At 45.3% G+C, this 22,233-nt stretch overlaps 1 protein-coding gene across 1 annotated transcript; it reads left to right on the top strand.

Annotated features, from left to right (window-relative positions):
- Nucleotides 1–936: 936 nt before the first annotated feature.
- TMEM41A (transmembrane protein 41A) lies at nucleotides 937–22,224 on the top strand. The gene is made up of 5 exons (XM_075318966.1): nucleotides 937–1,068; nucleotides 12,071–12,224; nucleotides 15,909–16,070; nucleotides 18,187–18,325; nucleotides 20,808–22,224. Exons 1-5 carry the CDS (start codon nucleotides 965–967, stop codon nucleotides 21,020–21,022), a joined length of 774 nt encoding a protein of 257 aa, XP_075175081.1. The 5' UTR covers nucleotides 937–964; the 3' UTR covers nucleotides 21,023–22,224.
- The last annotated feature ends 9 nt before the right edge of the window (nucleotides 22,225–22,233 follow it).

Below are 22,233 nucleotides of genomic sequence, written 5' to 3'. Positions count from 1 at the left end.
GGACGTCACTAGGGTGATCCATGTGCTGTCCGTGTGACATCTGTTTTTTTCTAGCACCCATTGACTTGTATTGGCGAGTCTCGCACGATTTCGGCAACAAATCGCAGCATGTTGCGACTTTTCACTCATCCAGAATTTAGATGAGAAAAAAGCTGACTAACTGCTCTGCCTCACTGACTAACATTGGTCCGAGTGCAAAGCGAGATTTTCTCACTCGTGTGAGCGGACCCTTAGGTGCAGTCTCAGGCGTCTCCCTCACTAACACTGCCCCTCTGATATCTCCTCCTACCAGGGTGGAAAGAAGTGGCAAATGGTTATGGCTTGAGGTGTGTAGGAGCGTGGTCAAAATTTTGCCGTGCGCACTTCATACTTTGTCCCTTGTTGTGTTCTAACAAGGTTGGGCATTATGGTAAATGCTGTGCGAGGAAGTGATTGGCTACAACACACACGTCACACAACATCATGCAAGAACCAACAGCGCCAAAATGTCGTTGTTTCAAGTAATAACTTTTTCTTATTTTCCTGGGTGGACATGAGCCTTTAAGAAGGGGCTGTTTAATTAGTGGAAAACCTCTTTAAAGGTTATATTGAAAACTTTTATCCCCATAATTAAAGCTGCACAGTGGATATCATACATTTTTCCTAAAATCCAAAATAGCAATTTGTCTGGATATAAAATGAATATAATAACAAGTAATAATAAAAATAACATTACAGGCTGCTATATAAGTAATGAGGCAGCTTCTCAGGACTCCAGGAAAGATGAGTCACAAGCTGTGTATATATACACAAGCACAGAGCAGTGACATGGTGACACTTTTGTTTTTATATTGAGCCTGTCGGTAACCATGGTTACTGCACACCGCCCCTGTACTTCCGGTCCTCTCTAGTCGTGGCTCCCCGGCGGCAGCCGCCTGTACATATTGGTTCCGGGGTGTTCCTGGAGTCGCTGCTCTCCGGCATCATGCGCTCTCTTGCCGGGTTCTTCCTGGTGTTTGGCTGCGCTACGTTCTACCTGTACGTGCTGAGCACCCGCCTGCGCCCGGGCCGAGGGCAGGAAGCTGAGAGGTGGGCACTGGGTGCGGAGGGAGCACTTGTGGGGGTATGTGACAAGTGAAAGTGCTGGGAAGAGGAGAGCAGTCAGTGTATGTCATGGTGTATAGTGTATAGCCTGCAGGTAGATACTCACTGATCAGTGTCCTGTGTGTCTGACTGGTAATGTCAGTTGTTTTTATTATTAGGGGCCATATGTCCTGCTATATGTTATGGTGTCGCTCATGGTAACGGCACCGGTACCTCACTGATGGTGGAGCGATGCACGACTTGACGTGGGGTGGGAATGTCTGAAAATGTGCTACTACCAGCAAGATAACTCCCAGTACACCCCACTAGACTGACAGATGTGCCCCCTAAATATTCAGAACAAGATCTGGAGCCCCAAATGTACAGAATCACATTCGTATTGATGCTGAGACCTCATGGGGTCGCCGGCTGCACGGAGGCAAGATCCCAGCACCCGCAGGGCAAATGGGTGCATCAGCTAGAAGCTAAAAGGACACCCAGTGAGCTGGCAACAGAGTCATGGGCGCCCGAGAATCTCTGTGTGTAAAGGCCACTTTCAACCTGGCCGGGATCGCTACAAAGTCTCTGGTGAGTCTCTGGTGAGCTGTCAAACAGGCAGACCTGGCCAATGACGCAACAGCGATACGGACCTGCAAAACGACCTAGCTAGTCATTGGGGACGTTGTAAAGCAGCTTTTTGAAGGGAAGTCGCTAACGAAGTCGCTGTAAAGTCCCCTTTACACACTGAGACTTTACTGCACAGCGGGAAATAAAGGACCAAAGAATGGTCCTGAACGATTTGTAGCGATCACAACTTCACAGCAGGGGCCAGGTCGCTGATGTGTTTCACACACTGCAATGTCGCTGGGGAGGTCGCTATAACGTCACAAAACCGGTGACGTTACAGCGATGTCGTTTGTGATGTTGCAGTGTGTAAAGCCACCTTTAGGAGCGATCACACACTATCTGGTCAGAGCTCTTGTAGTGCACATTGGTGACAGTTGAATGGGTTTTCCACCTTAGGACAAACTTCCGGTAAGTAGTGCAGCTTGCCGACTACTTACATCGTGTACTATACTCACTGTTAGGATTTGGCTCTGTTGGCCAGTCACCTTCGGCTTCAAGTATGTGATGTGCCGACTAGCTTCTCATCCACTTCTTTCAATGTTCTATTTAGAGAAGTCAATGAGAATCTAGTCAGAAAATTGCCTAATTTTGGTCAAGTAATGACTGCTTGATCCAGATAGCAGAGCCAAATCCTAACAGTGTGGTTATTACAGAGTATTAGTATCTGATAACTTGTGCTGCTTGATGAAAAATGTTCCTGAGGTGGAAAAACGTCTTTATTTCTGAATATGAAACAGAAGTGTCAGGGCTCACAGTACGTTACAGCATAGGGCTGTAGACTTGTCACCCATCTATTGCCAAAGAGGCCAAAAATGGACAACTGAGGGTCTTTACTCTAGTACAGAGCAATTGAAAAAGGGACCTAACCATAACTTGCAGGATAACAACGTCAGGTATCACAAGACTCCTCCAGGGGCGGACTTCTGGCTCCTCTCGTGTACCTGTAACACAAAGCTATTAGTAGAACAGCAGCATTCTGCAGTGGCGTAACTTGAAGCTTATGGGCCCCACTGCAAAATCTCCATAGGGCCCCCCACTATCATGGATCTTTAATAGTAATACTTTTTATATAGACCAAAAAGACCTTTTGGCCCCCCCCTAGCCTTCAGAGGCCGTGTGCAGTTGCAGCCCCTGCAATAGTTACGCCCTTGGCATTCTTGGTCACATTGGGGGCACCCATCCAAATAAGTCTGGCTTAATTTGTAAGAAGCCGCTGAGTTTTTTGCTCTAATTTCTGCTGTCAAAGTCCATTAACAAGTGAGCGAGAGACAAACATGAGAAGGATCCAAAGTCCGTGCAGTAAATAACTCCCAGCCCAGTTATCTGTTACGAGGATCAGTATTCAGAGTTCTGCCATTATATAAATATCGGAAGAATCCACATTTGTATTGGAAGTTTGAGCTTTATAAATTATGTCTGTAACGCTCAGTGCACTCAGCTTGTGGTGGCTCTGTACTCCGCTCCAGACTATGCATGTGCCACTGTGTAGTGCTCTCTGCATTACAAGGTTACAGTGCAGCCTCCTAAAAGTCTATGGGTACCTTGTTACCAGCCCTTATACAAGTGAATGGGCCCCAATAGAGTGACTGTAATTGTCCATTCATCTTTTAAGAAGCAAACCAAATAAATGTCTTTTGTGGAAAAACTGCTCTAAATCATATGAAGAAGGGCATATTTGGAAACATACCACAGTTTGAAGGTGAATTTATTTTGTGGGCACTTCAATAGGACCACTTACACCACTGGTGTCCCCAAAATAAATATATCAGATAACCTATAGAGCCGCAGGCTTGAAAGCCATGCTGATAATATGGTGTGCATATCCAAGGCTAAGTTTAGCAGGAGCGTGTGTGAGAAATCAGATAGCAATTTACTTGTTTAGAAGGGGGAGATGGGGCTGAGGTCCGGGCAGATAAACTGTGTACTGCATAGACTGCGGCGCGGCGCGGGTCACACAGTAACACAATCATAATCCTGCAAGAAAATGGAAAGAACCGGATTCCTTTGATTTCTCTGCCTGGGGTTGGCTTCACTTTCCATTGTTTTTGAGTGGAAGAATAATGCAGCTGTCTACACTACTCTACATGTAAAAATTCAGCTAAATCCATTAGAATCTGTTAGGCTTCGTTTTTGTCATGGATTCAGTTCCAAATTGTGTACAACTGTCAAGGCTGCTTTACACGCAGCGACATCGCTAGCGATGTCGCTCATGAAAGCACCCGCTCCTGTCATTTGTGCGTCATGGGCAAATCGCTGCCCGTGGCACACAATATCACTAACACCCATTACATATACTTACCTTCCTAGTGACGTCGCTGTGGGCAGCGAACAACCTCTTCGTTAAGGGGGAGGGTCATGCACTGTCACAGCGACGACACACAGCGGCCGACCAATAGAAGCGGAGGGGCGGAGAGCAGCCGCATTAACGACATGCCCACCTCGTTGCCGGGGGCCGCAGGTAAGCTGTTGTTCGTCGTTCCCGGGGTGTCACACGTAGCGATGTGTGTTGCCTCAGGAACGACGAACAACCTACGTCCACAACGACCAACGAGATTTTGAAAATGAACGCCGTGTCAACAATCAATGATTGGGTGAGTATTTTTGATCGTTAATAGACGTTCGTAGGTGTCACACGCAACAACGTCGCTAACGAGAACGGATGTGCGTTACGAATTCCGTGACCCCAACGACATCTCGTTAGCGATATCGTTGCGTGTAAAACCCCCTTTAGGGTGAACTCTTAACCAGAGGTCACTTGTTGCCTACTGCCTGGCCTAATTGGTGTGGATCAAGTGCATGTGTAAGGAAATCATGTCAGACACAGTCGGATGTGAAATCTCTTCTTGTTCTCTTGGCTGCCATTTTTACTGTGATCAAGAAAGACCATGCAGCCTCTGATGTAGGCTAGGGGCGTACACAAGTTCGAATATGCCCTTTTAGTGGGACAGTTCATGGGCTAGCCAATGGGCAGATCCGTGTTGATGCTGATGAGCTCGTCTAAGACGTCTTCCTCTGTTGGTTGGTCCTCTAGGTTGGCCAGTGGGTCTTTTCCTTATATGATGGTCTTTTTACATCTGGACATACCTTGCATTCCAGGCAAGGTGTGGAAAACAGGAAATGGCAGCCATCTTTAGCTCTGCGTCGTATGTATGATCTGAAACCTGAATTATGTATGGCAACTTGACATCTTTCCCACAATCCCATGAAGAGGTTAATTAAGTATTTAATGGAAAGGCTCTCCTCAACACAACATTTGGCAATAATCCGTATCCCTCGTGAATGAGTTTTCACAAGCCACTTGGTCCTCAGATTCTCCATGGACAAGTTGGTGGATTTCCCCATTAAACTGTGATTATCCCAAGGTGAATCCTCTTTACTGTCACACAGATATGGAGGAAAATACTTGTCAGATTTCAAGTATGTAAATATGACAGGTGTGATCATAAAGTCCCTGTACATATTATGTCTCCTGAACTGGCCGATGTCAGCAACACCAGCCGACCATCTAATATACCGTATATGGGGGGGATTTTTGTTTCTTCTCTGCCAGGTTATGTTAGAGAGCAGACGTATCGGGTTTTAAGCCTCTTGTTTTCATCAGAAATAAGCTGTCACAATGGTTGTGACCCTGAACCGATGGCTTCCGCTTCATTTTGAATATGCATACCTGCTTGGGGCGCAGAGCTTGGGGGAGTTAGGAAAGACCACCGTCAGCTGAATGTGCATGTGGCATGCGGCAGACCTCAATCTAATGTGTATGGGCACATACATTTTTTTTTCTCCCTAAAATATATACCCTATTTTTTTGGATTATAAGATGCACTTTTCCTCCAAAAATGTGGGAGAAAAATGAGGGGTGCATCTTATAATGCAAATGTAGCTTACCGGGAGGTGGAGAGTGGGGGCTGTGCTGGCTGCGGTGGGGGTTGTGTGGCGCAGGGCAGTGCAGTGTGTGAGTCGGTCTGTCGCTGGTGCGAGCTTCAAATAATGGTGCCCGGAGTCTGCGCATGCGCAGATGGGGCTCTCGGCTCAAGATCTCAGCTGCGCACGTCATGCCTCCAGACAATTGATCTCCCAGCAACGGACTTAAGGAAAATGGTGCCCGGAGGTGGCATGTGCGGAGATGATATTTTGGCTTGTCATTGGCCGAGCGCTCAATCTGGTCACACGCAGACTCCAGGCACTATTTCTTTGAAACCCACGCCGCCGACAGAGCATCTGTGACACCTGTTGCACCGCCCTGCTCCGCACAGCCACCACAGCAGCCAACACAGCCCTCACCATAGCGCCTGCAGCATCGCCCTACTCCAGCACCGCCCCTGCCACCTGTGACCCTGCTTCACTACCGCTGACACCCCCTCTGGTATGATACTCAAAATTCTCGTGTAAAATCTGACTTCAGTAGAGCTGGGTGGACTCACAGAAAACCTGCTCTCAGTTATGAGCCAGTCCAGAATCTGGCCCCCATATTAGTCTATGAGGTTCAGAATCCAAAGATTTAAAATGGTGGTTGATGGGATAGGGGAACGGGAGTAAGCGCGCTGTACTTACCGAAACTCCAGCATGGCTGTACACGTCTCCCAGGCCTCACATTCACTTTTTGTGCTGCACATTTACGTTCATCACATATGCACTGCTTTCCCCGCCTACCGGCACCTGTGATTGGTTGAAGCCATATGCGTCCCCCTCCACCCTGAGTAGCAGGATGTCAGTTGGTTGCATCCAATCACAGGCGCCAGAACGGCCGATGGGCGGGGAAAGCAGTGTAACTGAGGAAGCCCATACACATGTATGAGCTCATTCCAGGTTAGTGGGCGTGACTCGCTTGGTTGGTGGGCGTTACGTTTCCTCTCGGGGGTCTTACCCCGACATCTCCACTTCAATTGTAAACAACTCCATGGCCACATGGACTTAGAAAAATGTTTATTTCAGCTAGAAACGTCGAACGGCATTTTGAACACGCCCCTATCATGTGACGGGGCGTGTTGAAATATCATCACACCTGGAAGGACCCTGTACACTCTAGCATCTACTGTCATCATCATGTTCTAAAATAAATAGATAAAACAACTAGTGCAGGGCCTCCCCTGTATTCTGATACCCAGCACAGACAAAGCCTATGGTTACAGCCCCAGTCCTGCACTTATCTTGTCTGTGTATCAAACGAAGAGAAACCGCATGCTGCTTTTTTTTTTTTTTTTTTCAATTATTTAAATAAATAATAATAAAATAAAAACTAACGTGCGGTCCCCTAATTTCCATACCCAGCCATGATAAAGCCAGCTGGGGGCTGGTTTTCTTAGGTTGGGGAAGTCCAGCCTAAAAATATCAGCCTCCAGCTGCCCAGCGCTTTACCGACTCTTCCCAAGTGCCCTGATGTGGTGACAATCGGGATAATAGCAGGGGTTAATAACAGCCCACAGCTGCAACTAAACCCCAGATTAGTGATTTCACCGTCTATGACACCCGCATCACTAATCTGTAAGTGAAAGTAAATAAACACTAGCACTGAAAAAAATCCTTTATTTGGAACAAAATACAAAAAACACCCTCTTTCACCATCTTATTAACCCCCAAACACACCTGCAGGTCCGTAGTAATCCACACGAGGTACCACAGCGATTCAGCTCTGCTACATCTGAATCTCACAGCGAGCAGCCATAGTGCATGACTGCCCGCTGTGAGTGCAGACAGAGAATACTGAGACGCTGCTATCACTAATCTGGGGTTCAGTAGCAGCTGTGCGCTGTTATTAACCCCTTATTACCCCAATTGCCACCATATCAGTCAGGGCAATCGGGAAGAGTCGGTACAGCACCGGGCTTGTCGCATCCAATGGAGGTGACCATTCCGGGCGACTGGAGGCTGATATTTTTAGGCTGAGTCTCCCCAGCCTGATAATACCAGCCCCCAACTGGCTGTATCATGGCTGGGTGTGAAAAATGTCGAGAACGGCGCTTTAGTTTTTTTAAATTTATTTATTTAAATAATTGAAAGAGAAAAAAAAAAGCCTCTTCTTTTGATACAGAGCCAAGATAAGCGCGGGACTGGGGCTGCAGCCTGTAGCCATGGGTTTTATCTGTTCTGGGTATCAGAATACCGGGAGGACCCTGCACCAATCGTTTATTTTTATACCTCGGTACTGACCCGAGTACAGCGCCTGTGAGTGATTGCAGGGTGATGCTGTTTACAGGTTGAGGGCGTGTTTGACTGCAACCAATCACAGATGACAGGACGGCCGGTGGGCAGGGAAAGCCGTGTGTATGTGATGAGAGAATGCGTGGCACAGGAAGTGAATGCGCGACCTGGAAGCAGTGTGCCGCCATGACACGGAGCCTTCATTCTTGTTTTCTTTATTTTTCTTTTATTTTTTCATTTAATTTCTCGAATGCCGAATCTGGATGAAGCACCTGTAACCCTGGGCCCGGATACCCGAGCATCATTGAAACCACTCGGATTCAGACTTTTACAGTCCGGGTCCGCCCAGCCCTAGACCTCAGTGAATACAGATTTCCCTATTACTGGGAGAGGATTTACCTGTAACTATCATTTCAGAACTTACAGCAGAACGTCTCTCTGCCTCTAGCTTCTCTCCTTATCCTTTCAATAGAACTTTATGAGCACCAACGCTCCTCTCCTATCTCAGTAGTGGCGAAACATGTCTACACTGAAGACACGTTTTACCCGGGAATTGAGAGATCATTCAATCAAATGGAAAAAAAACACGGAAAAACATGTATGGTAACCCTCCACAGTTAAATGATGAAAACCGGAGGACAAAGTGGATAATATTGCAAAACAATTGATATTATTTGTGAAAAAAGTAAAAAAGGAGCAAGTAATAAATACATACAATATTCTTCTAAGGACAAGAGGTTACTAACACAAAATTACATGAACAGAGGGTTACAGATGATGTATGGACAGTTACACAACACGCAAATAGAAGTACAATGAGACAATCTGTGACATATATCAATGAGTAGATATAGTAGATGGGTGCAGTAACAGTCCAAATAAATAACATACCAGATAAACCTTTGCTCTATAAGGCTGCTTTTACACCTCCGGTTTTTGCAGTGCGGCTCAATCCGGCTCAAAAACCTATGCAACGGATGCGGCGAAAAAAACCCGGATCCGTTGCATATATTTTCCATGCGGCCCGACCGTTTTGACGGATGCGGCTTGATACTGATCATGCGCAGTTCAAAAAACCGCATCCGGCGACCGGATGCAGTTTTTGCCACAGGACGCCGCATCCAGCGTCCATAGGCTTGCATTGTAAATGCAACTGCAATGCGTTTTTTTTTCGTCGAACAAATAACCGTGCAAGGCAACGTTCCATCCGGCCGCCACATGGGCTAAATATGCCATATCCGGCAAAAAAACGGACGCAACGCAAGGCCTTGCGGCACAATACGATGCTAATGCAAGTCTATGCGGAAAAAACGCAACCGGCGGCAAAAAAAAAAGGTTGCGTTTTTTCTGCAAAGCTCCGTATTGTGCCGCACTGCAAAAAACGGATGTGTGAAAGCAGTCTAAGTAGAAAAATAAAGTGCCAGTAGTGCAGAAGGAGGTCTGGGGGACTCAACCCCCCCCTCCCCCCCCCCTTCAGGTAGGGCAACACGGGTTTCGCGCTCCTAAACAGCACGTTCCATCAGACCATGAGTGAGCCATTTACATTTAGGGCCATTGAAAAATTGGAAAGCCAGATAGAGGAGGGGATTTTCAAAGGAAGATCTTGAACCAAGAATCATTTTGGATATTTAAACTTTGTACAATTCCACAGGGGCTAAATATTCGCCAAGATCTAATTGTTATATAATTAAATGTATGTCTATACTGAAGTGTATTTTTTCATGTGTCTATGTTTTTAGAATGTTATTGGCTATTTGATTGTTTTTATAACTACAGTATCTTTGCACTTTTTGTATGGGTGATTTTACCTTTGTGCACAGGTGCACTTATTACGGTAGGTGTTTAAGGTAGCCACTTTTGGCTCTAACAGGTACCCTGTTGCCTGATGAGATTTTTTAGATTATTAGGGGTATCAGTAACCATTGTTAGTATCCATGAATAAAGCTGGTGTCACACATAACGACGACGACAACGACGTCGCTGCAACGTCACCATATTCTGTGACGTTGCAGCGACCTCAACAGCGACGTCGCTGTGTGTGACACATAACAACGATCAGACCCCTGCTGCGAAATCGTTGCTCGCTCCTGAATGCTCAAAGTCATTTTTTGATCGCTGCAATCCTGCTGCGCCATGCTGATAAGCTGATAATCCTTGTGTTTGACACCGCAGCAGCTACGCTACGTCTGAAACCACACAACGACCGTCGACGTCGCTATGATCGCTGCTCCGTCGCTGCTTTTTCTAACATGTTTGACAGCTTACTAACGATCATCTATGGTCGCTGCTACGTCACAGAATATGGTGACGTTGCAGCGACGTCGTTGTCGTCGTCGTTATGTGTGACCCCAGCTTAAGACTTTTGCGATATCTTCCTGTCAAAACGCATTGGATCACACTACTTGTATTCTGTGGATGCCATTACCGCATGTCTGGATTTTTAAAGTAAGAAATAAAAAGCTTCTTTCATTAATCCCTGCCTGCGATCCGCTGGATTTGTTTTTCCTTTTAAAAATGTAAAAGTATACACATTACATATGAATCCTAAAAATAAACTCTGATACAGATGATAAATGTCATATAACATAAATGATTATCAGTATAAGGCTGGGGCCACACGGGCACTACTGCGATCCACTTGCATGAGACTCGGCTCGTGCTGGCAGTACAGCAGAGCCGAGTGTCATGCTTGTGTCCTTGCAACTGAGGTCCGTTCGTGCGAGCAGACCTCAGCTGCGGGGGGCGGGCCGGCACTCAGGAGGGGAGGGAGGGATTTCTCTCCCTCTCTACTGCGTAGCCGGCTATTGCCATTCTCGCACTGCACTAGCAGTACACCGGTGTACCGCGAGTGCAGTGCGATTTTTCTCTCGCCCCATTCACTTGAATGGGTGCGAGAGAAAGAGACTCAGCTTACAATCGCAGCATGCTGCGATTGTTTTCTCAGTCCGATTAGGGCTGAGAAAATAATCGAACATGTGCGCTGACACACAGGCTAGAATTGGTCCGAGGGGAATGCGATGTTTAATCGCACTCGACTCGCACCGATTTTCTCGCCGTGTGGCTTAGCCCTAATACCTGTAGGATCACAGGGATGAATAACCCTTAGGCCTAAGCCACACGGCGAGAAAAACGAGGCGAGTGGAGTGCGATAAAACATCGCATTCCCCTTGGACCAATTCTAGCCTGTGTGTCAGCGCACATGAGCGATTATTTTCTCAGCCCTAATCAGACCGAGAAAACAATCGCAGCATGCTGTGACTGTAATGCAAGACTCTTTTCTCTCGCACCCATTCAAGTCTATGGGGCGAGAGAAAAATCGCACTGCACTCGCGATACACCGGTGTACCTCGCGTGCAGAGCGAGAATGGCAATAGCCAGCTACGGAGGAGAGAGGGGGATAAATCCCTCCCTTCCCTCCGGTGCTGAGGGAAGGGAGGGATTTATCCCCCTCTCTCCTCCGTAGCCGGCTCTCCCCTCCTCAGTGCCGCCCCCCCCCACTAGTGCCCCGTGTGGCCCTGGCCTTAGTTCCTGTATCAGGAAGGGATAGACCAGGGGCCGGCTGCTAGCACCAAGCGTTACGCCGTACCAGGCTTCCTCACGGGGCAGACATAAAGATATTTTTTTTTTTTTATTGGAGTTACTAAGTCACTAAATCAACTTTGTTTAGTATATGCTGGCTTTTATAAATTGATGTATTAGTTCTCTATTTTGGTTCCAGTGCCCTTTTAGGCACGTTTTTTTTGTTTGTGTTTTCTGTTATACAACCTGTACACTGACTACTTTACATTGTATCAAAGTGTCATATTTTCAGAAAAGATGTAATCTATTTACAAAACTGTGAGGGGTGTATTCACTTTTGTGATACTGTATCAGAAAGTTCCTTAGTCTTGTGTTTTTTATCCCTATATGAAATAGACTTTAAACAGTAACAGTCATTTTAATTGTTTTTTTTTCTACCTGGTGTCACTGTCCTGCTGTTGCTGTCCATGTCAGACTTATGTGGGGTAAATCTTTTATGTTTTGGGTTGTTTTTTTTTGTTTTTAACCATACAATGCTAGTTTGTTTTTCCAACTTTAGACAAAACAAACTGTTTGTTCAATGAAAACAGTAAAGAGGAAAATCTGCTTATTTTGTATCCGCACTTCATTTCTGGCTTTTTGCCCAGTGGTGGTGATGCCAGCGTCCCTCACATCTACTCCTCTACATTGTCTTCTCATGCCATACTTTCTGTTACCATTACAGGTCCTTGGTGTTTCCTTCAGATCTCGATGAGCTTCGTGAATTGGCTGACTTCTTGCAGGACTATAAGAGGGAGCACCAGTCCTATGTCACCCTCCTATTCTGTAGCGCATACTTGTATAAGCAAAGCTTCGCCATCCCCGGATCCAGCTTTCTGGTAAGTGAAATATCTGGTTTATTAGCATAAATCTTCTGTCTATGCATTTGTCTGTCACTTTCTTTGGCTAACTCTATAATTTATTCACAGTAAAGGCTGTCTATTTATACCAGTTTTGACTTTCCTGTTTTTGACTAAGGCCGGTTTCACACGTCCGGCTTTTCGCCGGTTTGCCGGATCCGGTGCTCTCCCATACAGTGACTACAGTACAGTGACAGCGCAACAAGCGCCGGTCACATGCTGTCATGTGACCGGTGCATGTGACCTGGAAGTTACAGCGCTGTCACTGTACTGTATTGTCTGTACGGGAGAGCGCCGGATCCGGCGAAAAGCCGGATGTGTGAAACCGGCCTAAATCTAACATGTCACTTTATGTTGTAGTATATCTGGGAAGTTTCTAAACCTCCCTGTGATTGTCAGATTTGGTATTTTTTCGTGACACATTGTACTTTGGGTTGGTATGTTTTGCATTCATTTATAAAACTGTCTGAAATTTGCCAAAAATGTATCAATTTTCAACTTTAATTTCCGTAAAACAGTAACACTACAAAAAAATAATAAAATACCATTTACTTTATAACTAATTTATTTTGGCATGATTTTTCAAACCTCTTTTTATTAGCACTTGCATGTAGTCAAGATTCCCATACACTGTTCAGTGGATACGTGCTCTGCCAACTGTTACTTCTCTGGACCTCCATACACATGCACGCTCTGCTTGGTTGTGCGTTCATGTGTTCTCAGTAGGGAGAGGCGATAGCTGCTGTCAGACACCTGTCCCGGTGAACTATCTCGCTTCAGAACAAAGGATTGGGCATATTGAAATCTAGCCTGTCCAGTCTCTCTTTCCCACACACATTAGATGGTTATCAGTACTACCAAAATAAATAGTAGTATTAGAGTAGTTTGGGATTGCACTTCACAGCAGTAAGGGCACAGGTAGATGATCATATAAATTGGCACGAGATCAGAACGTATAGTCTGGACTGGTCGGCGGCTCTCCTGACCAGAGTGTGACAACTTCATGTATTGTATTTCTATGCAACTGTCATGTTCAGCTCGGGAGAGCCACCGACAAGTCCAATCTGTGTTCCGGTCTTGTCCCATTTATTTGACCGTCTGATGCACTCTAAGGCTGGAGTCACACTTGCGATTAACTCGCACAAGTGCAATGCGAGAAAATCTCGCATTGCACTCGAACCAATGTTAATCAATGAGGCAGCTCCCATCTGCTATCTTTTACTCACTCCAAATCGGACTGAGAAAAAAATCGCAGCATGCTGCTTTTTGGTGAGTTTCATGTGCGAGTCACTCCAATGAAAGTTTATGGGTGCGTGAAAAAAAACAGATTGCACACGGACGGCACATACACCATCCTAGTGACATGCGTTTTTCTAAATACATTTATCGCATGTTGCAGAAAACACTGGAAATGAGTGAGGTCTGTCGATGTCGGTCAATGTTTATCTATCTGTCGGTCGGTCTCTCTCTCTGTGTGTCTATCTCTCTGTCGGTATATCCCTCTCCCCCCCCCCCCCCCCCACCCTCTCCTACTCACCGATCACCAGCACGGCACTGCACGGCTGTCACAGAGCTCCGGCGGCTTTTCCTCTTTTGAAAAAGCCGGCCGCTCATTATTCCATCTCGTATTCCCTGCTTTCCCCGCCCACCGGCGGATATGATTGGTTGCAGTCAGACACACTCCACGTTGAGTGACAGCTGTCTCACTGCAACCAATCACAGCTGCCGGTGGGCGGGTCTATATCGTGCAGTAAATTAAATAAATAAAAAAAAAAGGCGTGTGGTTCCCCCCCAAATTTCATACCAGCCAGGGTAAAGCCATACGGCAGGAGGCTGGTATTCTCAAGATGGGGAGCGCCACATTATGGGGAGCCCCCCACCCTAACAATATCTGCCAGCAGCCGCCTGGAATTGCCGCATCCATTAGATGTGACAGTCCCGGGACTGTACCCGGCTCATCCAGAATTGCCCTGGTGCGGTGGCAATCGGGGTAATAAGGAGTTAATGGCAGCAGCCCATAGCTGCTACTAAGTCCTAGGTTAATCGTGGCAGGCGTCTATGAGACACATTCCACAAAAAATAAACACACACCCGAAAATCCTTTATTTGAAATAAATGGCAGAAAAAACACCCAGGTCCGACGTAATCCAGAGGTCCCACGAAGCTTCCAGCTCTGCTACATCAGAAGCTGACAGCGGTCACAGACCATGACCGCTCTCTGTGAGCTCCCCTCAGCAACTGAAGTGAGTTGCGCTATCAGTGATGACGTCACTCAGGTTATCCGCGGCCACAGATATCAGCGGGAGGACTGCAGCTGTGGCCGCGGGTAACCTCAGTGACGGCACCTTCACCGGTGACCGAAAATCAGGCCATGACACACAGACAGAGCCACGGGATGACAATGAAGTCGGATGAAGTTCATCTGACTTCATTCTGATCGTGCGGCTCTGTCTGTTGTAATAATAATAATAATAATAATAATCTTTCTATGGCGCCAACATATTCCGCAGCGCTTTACAATTTAGGAGGCTCATATACATAAACATATACAAACAAGTAACAATTATAGAAGATACAATATTTAAAGGGAAATAAAAAAAGGCAACCCTGCTCATGAGAGCTTACAATCTACAATGAGATGGGGGGAGGTACAAGTGCTTATTTACAATGACAAACCAGCCATCTCAAGGAAATGGGGGATAGATAATGGCTTCCTGGACCAGTTGGCCAGAACCTTGAGATGCATTTGGGTGCCATGGAGTTTGACGTGGGGTTATGTCTGTGTCTGCTGTCAGCGGCCATGTAGCAGAGCTGAATGGCAGATGACAAAGCTGCTGAGAATAAAAACGGATCCCATACGGATCACACACGGATTGCACATAGACTACAATCATGAGAAAAATCACAGAATCACATTGCTGTTGCATTGCTCACGGATCAACACTCGGACAGAGCTCATGCTACTTTCTAGCATGAGACTCGGTCTGATTTTACACTCGCAAGTGTAATTCCAGCCTAAAGGCCGCTTTACACGCTACAACATCGCTCAAGCGATCTCGTTGGGGTCACGGAATTTGTGACGCATATCCGGCCGCTTTAGCGATGTCGTTGCGTGTGACACCTATGAGCGATTTTGAATCGTCGCAAAAACGTTCAAAATCGGTGACATGCCCCCCCTATTCCCAATTATCGTTGATGCTGCAGGTACGATGTAGTTCGTCGTTCCTGCGGCAGCACACATCGCTATGTGTGACACCTCAGGAACGAGGAACCTCACCTTACCTGCGGCCGCCGGCAATGCGAAAGGAAGGAGGTGGGCGGGATGTTACGTCCCGCTCATCTTCGCCCCTCCGCTTCTATTGGGCGGCCGCTTAGTGACGTCGCAGTGACGCCGAACGAACTGCCCCCTTAGAAAGGAGGCTGTTCGCCGGTCACAGCGACGTCGCTAGGCAGGTAAGTCCGTGTGACGGGTCTGAGCGATGTTGTGCACCACGGGCAGTGATTTGCCCGTGTCGCACAACCGATGGGGGCGGGTACGCACGCTAGCGATATCTATAGCGATATCGCAGCGTGTAAAGCGGCCTTTAGACTGTAATGTTGTATTTGCTGGTGGTACTCCATTGTGTTTACTTAATTAATACTTAAACCTTTTGTCTTTTACAGAACCTGTTAGCTGGAGCGTTATTTGGCCCATGGATGGGACTGTTTCTTTGCTGCACACTGACCTCCATTGGTGCCACATTATGTTATTTGCTGTCTCAAGCATTTGGCAAGCGGATTTTAACCATGTACTTCCCTGAGAAGATCTGCATGTTGCAGAATAAGGTCTCTGTCCCATTATCTGATATGATACATATAATATTTTTATATCCTTAAGGCCGCTTTACACGCTACGATATCGCTAAAGCGATGACGTTGGGGTCACGGATTTTGTGATGCACATCGGGCCGTGTTAGCAATGTCGTTGCGTGTGACACCTATTAGCGATTTTGAATCGTTGCAAAAACGTTCAAAATCGCTAATCGGTGACATCCCCCCCCCCCCCTAATCTCAATTATCGTTGCTGCTGCAGTAACGATGTTGTTCGTCGTTCCTGCGGCAGCACGCATCGCTACGTGTGACACCGCAGGAACGAGGAACCTCACCTTAGCTGCAGCCGCCGGCAATGAGGAAGGAAGGTGGTGGACGGGATGTTACGGCCGGTCATCTCCGCCCCTCCGCTTTGATTGGCGTCACAGCGACGTCACTAAGTGGCCGCCCAAAGAAACCGTCCCCCTTAGAAAGGAGGCGGTTCGCCGGTCACAGCGGCATCGCTAGGCAGGTAAGTAGTGTGACTGTTCCTAGCGATGTTGTGCACCACGGACAGCGATTTGCCCGTGTCGCACAACCGATGGGGGCGGGTTCGCATGCTAGCGATATCTGTAACGATATCGCAGCGTGTAAAGCGGCCCTTACTGTCCTCCATTATTTTTTCTATAAATATCTACTCCTTTGTATACCACATGTGAGCATTCATATTGGCAAGTCATGTATTTTCTCTATTAACTATTTAACTATTCATTTGCTAATGACATTGTTTTTAGGACTCTGGATTATTCAACATTGGCATTTGGGTTTTCTAGCAAAATCTAGGAAGGTGAAAAAAAAATCCCATAATACTCTCCTCCCAGGCCAGGGCCGCTCCTCTGTACTCAGCGCTGCGTCCCTTGTTAGCAGCATTCAGTGCAGCCACTGTGTGACAGCTGATTGGCAGTAACAATCACGTGATAGCCATCACAGCTGTATACTGGGGGTATAGAGTACGGAGGAGTGGCACCGATTCGAGACGTGAGTATGACATTTTTTCTTTTCACCTCTTTGGATCCATCATTAATGAAGAGCAGTCTCCAAATCTAAAGTCACTGATTTTGCTCTTATTTAATTCCCAAAAATAGCAACAAGAAGAGGAGATAAAAACTCCCCCAAAAATGTATTATAAATTGTACTCACAGCAAAAAAGGGCAACCAGTCCAGTTAGCCCAGGCCAACACATCTAATGCACAAACAGGATGCAGACAAGCCTCTCAACATGATGGACACTTCACAGGTGCAAGGTAAATTGCACACCAGTGGCGCGCATAGGGCACTGTTCACACTTGTATGCGCATGGTGTCCAGCCAGCAACCTATTACCACACCCTTACTATTAGATTAGGCGGGTTACTCGGACACAACTCACTGCAGCACGTAAGGGACAGAAATTCCACTATGCACGGCCGTATTAAGAGGCCCGGCTGCACCCCGCATAGTCAAAGTGCAAAAAATACATATAAAATATATGTGAGGTATTAGTTTGTAAATTGGCCAATGTACGTAAGCCCACAATCCTCATCACTGATCCTCACGCTTGCGGGTCCCTACACTGATAAATATCAAAAATAGCAACAAGAAGAGGAGATAAAAACTCCCCCAAAAATGTATTATAAAATGTACTCACAGCAAAAAAGGGCAACCATTTAATTCCTGCTTATTCTGTTTTTCTAATTATTATTATTATTATTATTATTATTATTATTATTATTATTATTATTTATTTTACATAATATATTTGTTTTTATTATTTACTTTAAATCCGCCATACAGTTCCAGAGATTTGGGCAGTTTTATTCGATATTAAGTTGTATGGTCTTTAGCGAGTGGGTGTAACTCACAGGACTCTCTGGAGCGTGTCTTTTAGGCTGTTCTTCATTATTACTCTATGAGCACTATCCCCTTAGAGACCATGAATAGTAGCACTAAATAAAAAAATTAATAAATGAGACCAAAAATTGGTGACATCTGACCTGGAGACAGATCCTTTTTACAGGGTTGACCTTTAATAGATAAACCCGTTCAAAAGTTTAATATTGTTTTTGAAGTAATATGTCCAGTTCATTTATGCTTTTATGTCTGTTTTTGTGTAGATTGAGGAAAGCCGTAATGGCTTGTTCTTTTTCCTTCTTTTCCTGCGGTTGTTCCCAATGACACCTAACTGGTTCCTGAACCTCTCTTCACCCATCTTGAACATCCCAGTTGGACAGTTTTTCTTCTCGGTTCTCATTGGTATGTGAGCCTTGATTCAATATGTTTGCAGATAATACAGATATACAGTAACTTGAAAAAGTATTCTCACCCCGTGAAATTTTACACATTTTTATTCACATGACACCCATGAACATTTATGTATTTTATTAGGATTTTATGTGATTTACAATCACTAACAAGCATTTGTAAAGTGTAAAGGAAATAATGCATGTTTTTCTAAATATTTAAAAATGTAAGGCTGTGACGTGCATTTGTATTCAGCCCCCTGTAGTTTGATACCTCTAAACAAAATCCTGAGTGACCAATTGTCTCCAGAAGTCACATAATTACTAAATTGATTTCACCTACACTACAGTTCAAAACTTTATGGTCACTTAGACTTAGACTATTCTAGCTGTAAACGTCTGTTTTTTTAATGCACTATCTACCTAGATGTATAGAGGCCCATTTCTAACAACCACCACTCCAGTGTTCTAATGGTACATTGTGTTTGCTGTGTTAGAAGGCTAATGGATGTTTAGAAATCCCTTTTCAACCTTTGTGTAAGTATGTTAGCACAGCTGAAAACAGTTTTGCTGATTAGAGAAGCTATGAAACTGATCTTCCTTTGAGCTAGTTGAGAATCTGGAGCATTACATTTGTTGGTTCCACTAAACTCTCAAAATGGCCAGAAGGAGAACTTTAATGTGAAACTCGCTAGTCTATTCTTGTTCTTAGAAATGAAGGATATTCCATGTGAGAAATTACCAGGAAACTGAAGATTTCCTACAACTGTGTGTACTACTCCCTTCACAGGAGAGCACAAACAGGCTCTGACCAGAGCATAAAGAGAAGTCGGAGGCCGCGCTGCACAACTGAGCAACAAGACAAGTACATTAGAGTCTCTAGTTTGAGAAATCGATGCCTCACAGGTCCTCAACTAGCAGTTTCATTAAATAGTACCCGCAAAACGCCAGTGTCAACGTCTACAATGAAGAGGCGACTCCAAGATGTTGGCCTTCAGGGCAGACTGGCAAAGAAAAATCCATAACTGAGACTGGCTAATAAAAGGAAAAGATTAATATGGGCAAAAGAACACAGACATTGGACAGAGAAAGATTGCAAAAAAAGTGTTCTGAACAGACAAATCGAAGTTTGAGGTGTTTGGATCACACAGAAGAACATTTGTGAGATGCAGAACAACTGAAGTGAGGAAGAGATGCTGGAAGAGCGCCTGACGCCATCTGTCAAGCATGGTGGAGGTAATGTGATGGTCTGGGGTTGCTTTGGTGCTGGTAAAGTGGGAGATTTGTACAATGTAAAAGGGATTTTGAATAAGGAAGGCTATCACTCAATTTTGGAATGCCCTGCCATACCCTGTGGACAGCGCTTGATTGGAGCCAATTTCATCCTACAACAGGACAATGACCCAAAGCACACCTCCAAATTATGCATGAACTATTTCGGGAAGAAGCAGGCAGCTGGTATTATATCTGTAATGGAGTGGCCAGCCCAGTCACCAGACCTCAACCCTATGGAGCTGTTGTGGGAGCAGCTTGACCGTATGGTACGGAAAAAGTGCCCATCAAGCCAATCCAACTTGTATATATATTATAAAATTAGCCCAAGCTATGAAGTGCTGTTCAATCCAAATGCAAAAGTCACAACTACAAACCTACCAAGACCTGTCCATCCACCTAAACTGGACTAAATGCAAAACACTATGTGTGGTGGTAAACTAACAATGCACATCACCCTGAAAACCTCATCCCCACTGTTAAACATAGTGGTGGCAGCGTCGTGCGGTGGCGAGGCTTTCCTTCAGCTGAGACGGGGAAGCCGGTCAGAATTGATGGGAGAGATGGATTGAGCTAAATATTCCGGAGGAAAACCTGTTAGAGGCTGGACTTGAGACTGGTGTGTAGGTTCACCTTCCAGCAGAACATCGACCAGAAACATACTACCAGAGCTACAATTAAATGGTTTAGATCAAAACGTATTGATGCGTGTGAATGGCCCAGTCACAGTCCAGACATAAATCCCATTGAGAATCTGTGGCAAGACTTGAAAATTGCTGCTCACAGCCGCCTCCATCCGATCTCGCTGAGCTAGAGCTATTGTGCAAACAAGAATGAGCTAAAATGTCAGTCTTTATATACGCAGAGCTGGTAGGGACATGTGTGAAAAGACCTGCGGCAGTAATTACAGCGAATGGTGGTCCTGCAAAGTATTGACTCGGGGCAGAATAAAAATAGACGTCACAAAGTTACAGAATTTTATATTTTTAAAATATTTTGAAATCGTTTTTTTTTTTATTTGTTTTACACTTCAGTGACTTCACAGACATGTGCTGCTTGCTGTTGATATATCACACAAAATCCCGACAAACTACATTTAACTTTGTGGGTGTAATGTGGAAAAAAAATGTGGAAAAGGTCACGAATACTTGCTTTTTTTTTAAAAAAAAACAAAAACAAACAACTTGAACCAAGTGGTCACCTTTGTGTTGCTTTTCATACAGGTCTCCTGCCCTACAACTTCATCTGTGTCCAGACGGGCTCTATTTTGTCAAAGATCAAGACTCTAGATGACATGTTTTCTTGGGGAACACTTCTGAAGTTACTGGCAATAGCGCTTGTTGCCCTCATCCCTGGCACCATTGTCAAGAGGTTCAGTCACCAAAAGCTGGGACTGGATGAGAAAGAACACATGATGAATGGCAGAAAGGCCACGTGAAGATTACTGCCTTAGTGTACAGAATCTCGGAGACCCCGCTGAGACAATCTTGTATTTGTATTTACAGATGACCATGTCTCTTACTGTACGGCTTTGCATCGTTTTGTGTAAAGTCAGGTATTAGCATCACTGTAAGAAAAAGCTTCAACATGAAAAGTCTTAAATCAATCATGGGCTGTAGGAGCCGATCAGTCGCTTTGTAAACAACCCGTTTATATTTTGGTAATCTGTAGAGTTTGTATATGACTATATTTTAGCTCTTCTCTATGGTATAATCTATTTCATAATGATTTTATAGAGGTCTGTCCACGTTGGCAAAAGGGGAAATGCTGTACATTTTTGAAGAGCATCTGCCCCCTCTGTACTCACTAATTTACAGTTTTTATTCCCTGCTCAAGGGGTGACACAGGTGCCCATGCGTCCACTAAAAAACCCCAACCCTCCCTCCTGTATCCCTGTCATCATACACCCCCTGTGGAGTCTGTTCAGCAGGAAGGAGCCCTCTCTGCATATAATGGTCAGGTATTTACAGTACTTTTTACACTACATTATCACGGTAGTTAAACAACCGCCGATCGGCAGTCATTTAATAGCCGGTTTAGACAGACTGATTGCACTTCTAAAACGCACAGAATGATTAGTATTAGATTGGTCTGTGCATTTAGACTGTCATTGCTCTCTGCAGCACGTGACTTGTACACACTGAAAACAATGAATTTTCCTTAAGTATAATTCCACCCCACAAACAAACTTTTTGCTCGTTCGTTGGGTGATTTGACGCCTATTTACATTGGCTGATTATCAGTAAATGTTTCTGGGAATGCTCATTCACAAAAATTGTTCAATGTATCTGTGCCTTTGAACACCATGTTTTCGTGAAAAACAGACAGGGACTTACTGTATTTTCTGGCGTATAAGATGACTTTTTAACCACGAAAAATCTTCTCAAGAGTCAGGGGTGTCGTCTTATACGTCAGGTGTCGTCTTATACGGCGGTGCATGGTGCCGTCATGGCTTTACTGCAGTTGTTTACACACAATAAAATATATTCTCACCTGTCCTCCGTTCCCGCGCTGCCTCCAGCTGCTTCTTGTAGTCCGCAGGCACACAGACCCCTCCGTGATGGCATCCTTTGCATGGGGTGGCCGCTGCAGGTTGTCATCATGGCTTTACTGAAGTTGAATGTTTTACGGCGCTACAAAGCATTCAAC

This window comes from Anomaloglossus baeobatrachus, chromosome 7 (genome assembly GCF_048569485.1).
Source record: "Anomaloglossus baeobatrachus isolate aAnoBae1 chromosome 7, aAnoBae1.hap1, whole genome shotgun sequence".
NCBI lineage: Eukaryota > Metazoa > Chordata > Amphibia > Anura > Aromobatidae > Anomaloglossus > Anomaloglossus baeobatrachus.
The sequence above is the reverse complement of the archived record's forward strand: the minus strand, read 5'-3'. Positions and strand labels throughout refer to the sequence as shown.

What these genes read in the sequence shown, in the direction of transcription:
- TMEM41A (XM_075318966.1), top strand. Translation starts at nt 965, where the DNA reads ATGCGCTCTCTTGCCGGGTTCTTCCTGGTGTTTGGCTGCGCTACGTTC. An exon ending in TCCCCGGATCCAGCTTTCTG is followed by an intron (nt 12,225 to 15,908) that starts GTAAGTGAAATA and finishes TGTCTTTTACAG; the next exon opens with AACCTGTTAGCTGGAGCGTT. An exon ending in TTTCTTCTCGGTTCTCATTG is followed by an intron (nt 18,326 to 20,807) that starts GTATGTGAGCCT and finishes CTTTTCATACAG; the next exon opens with GTCTCCTGCCCTACAACTTC.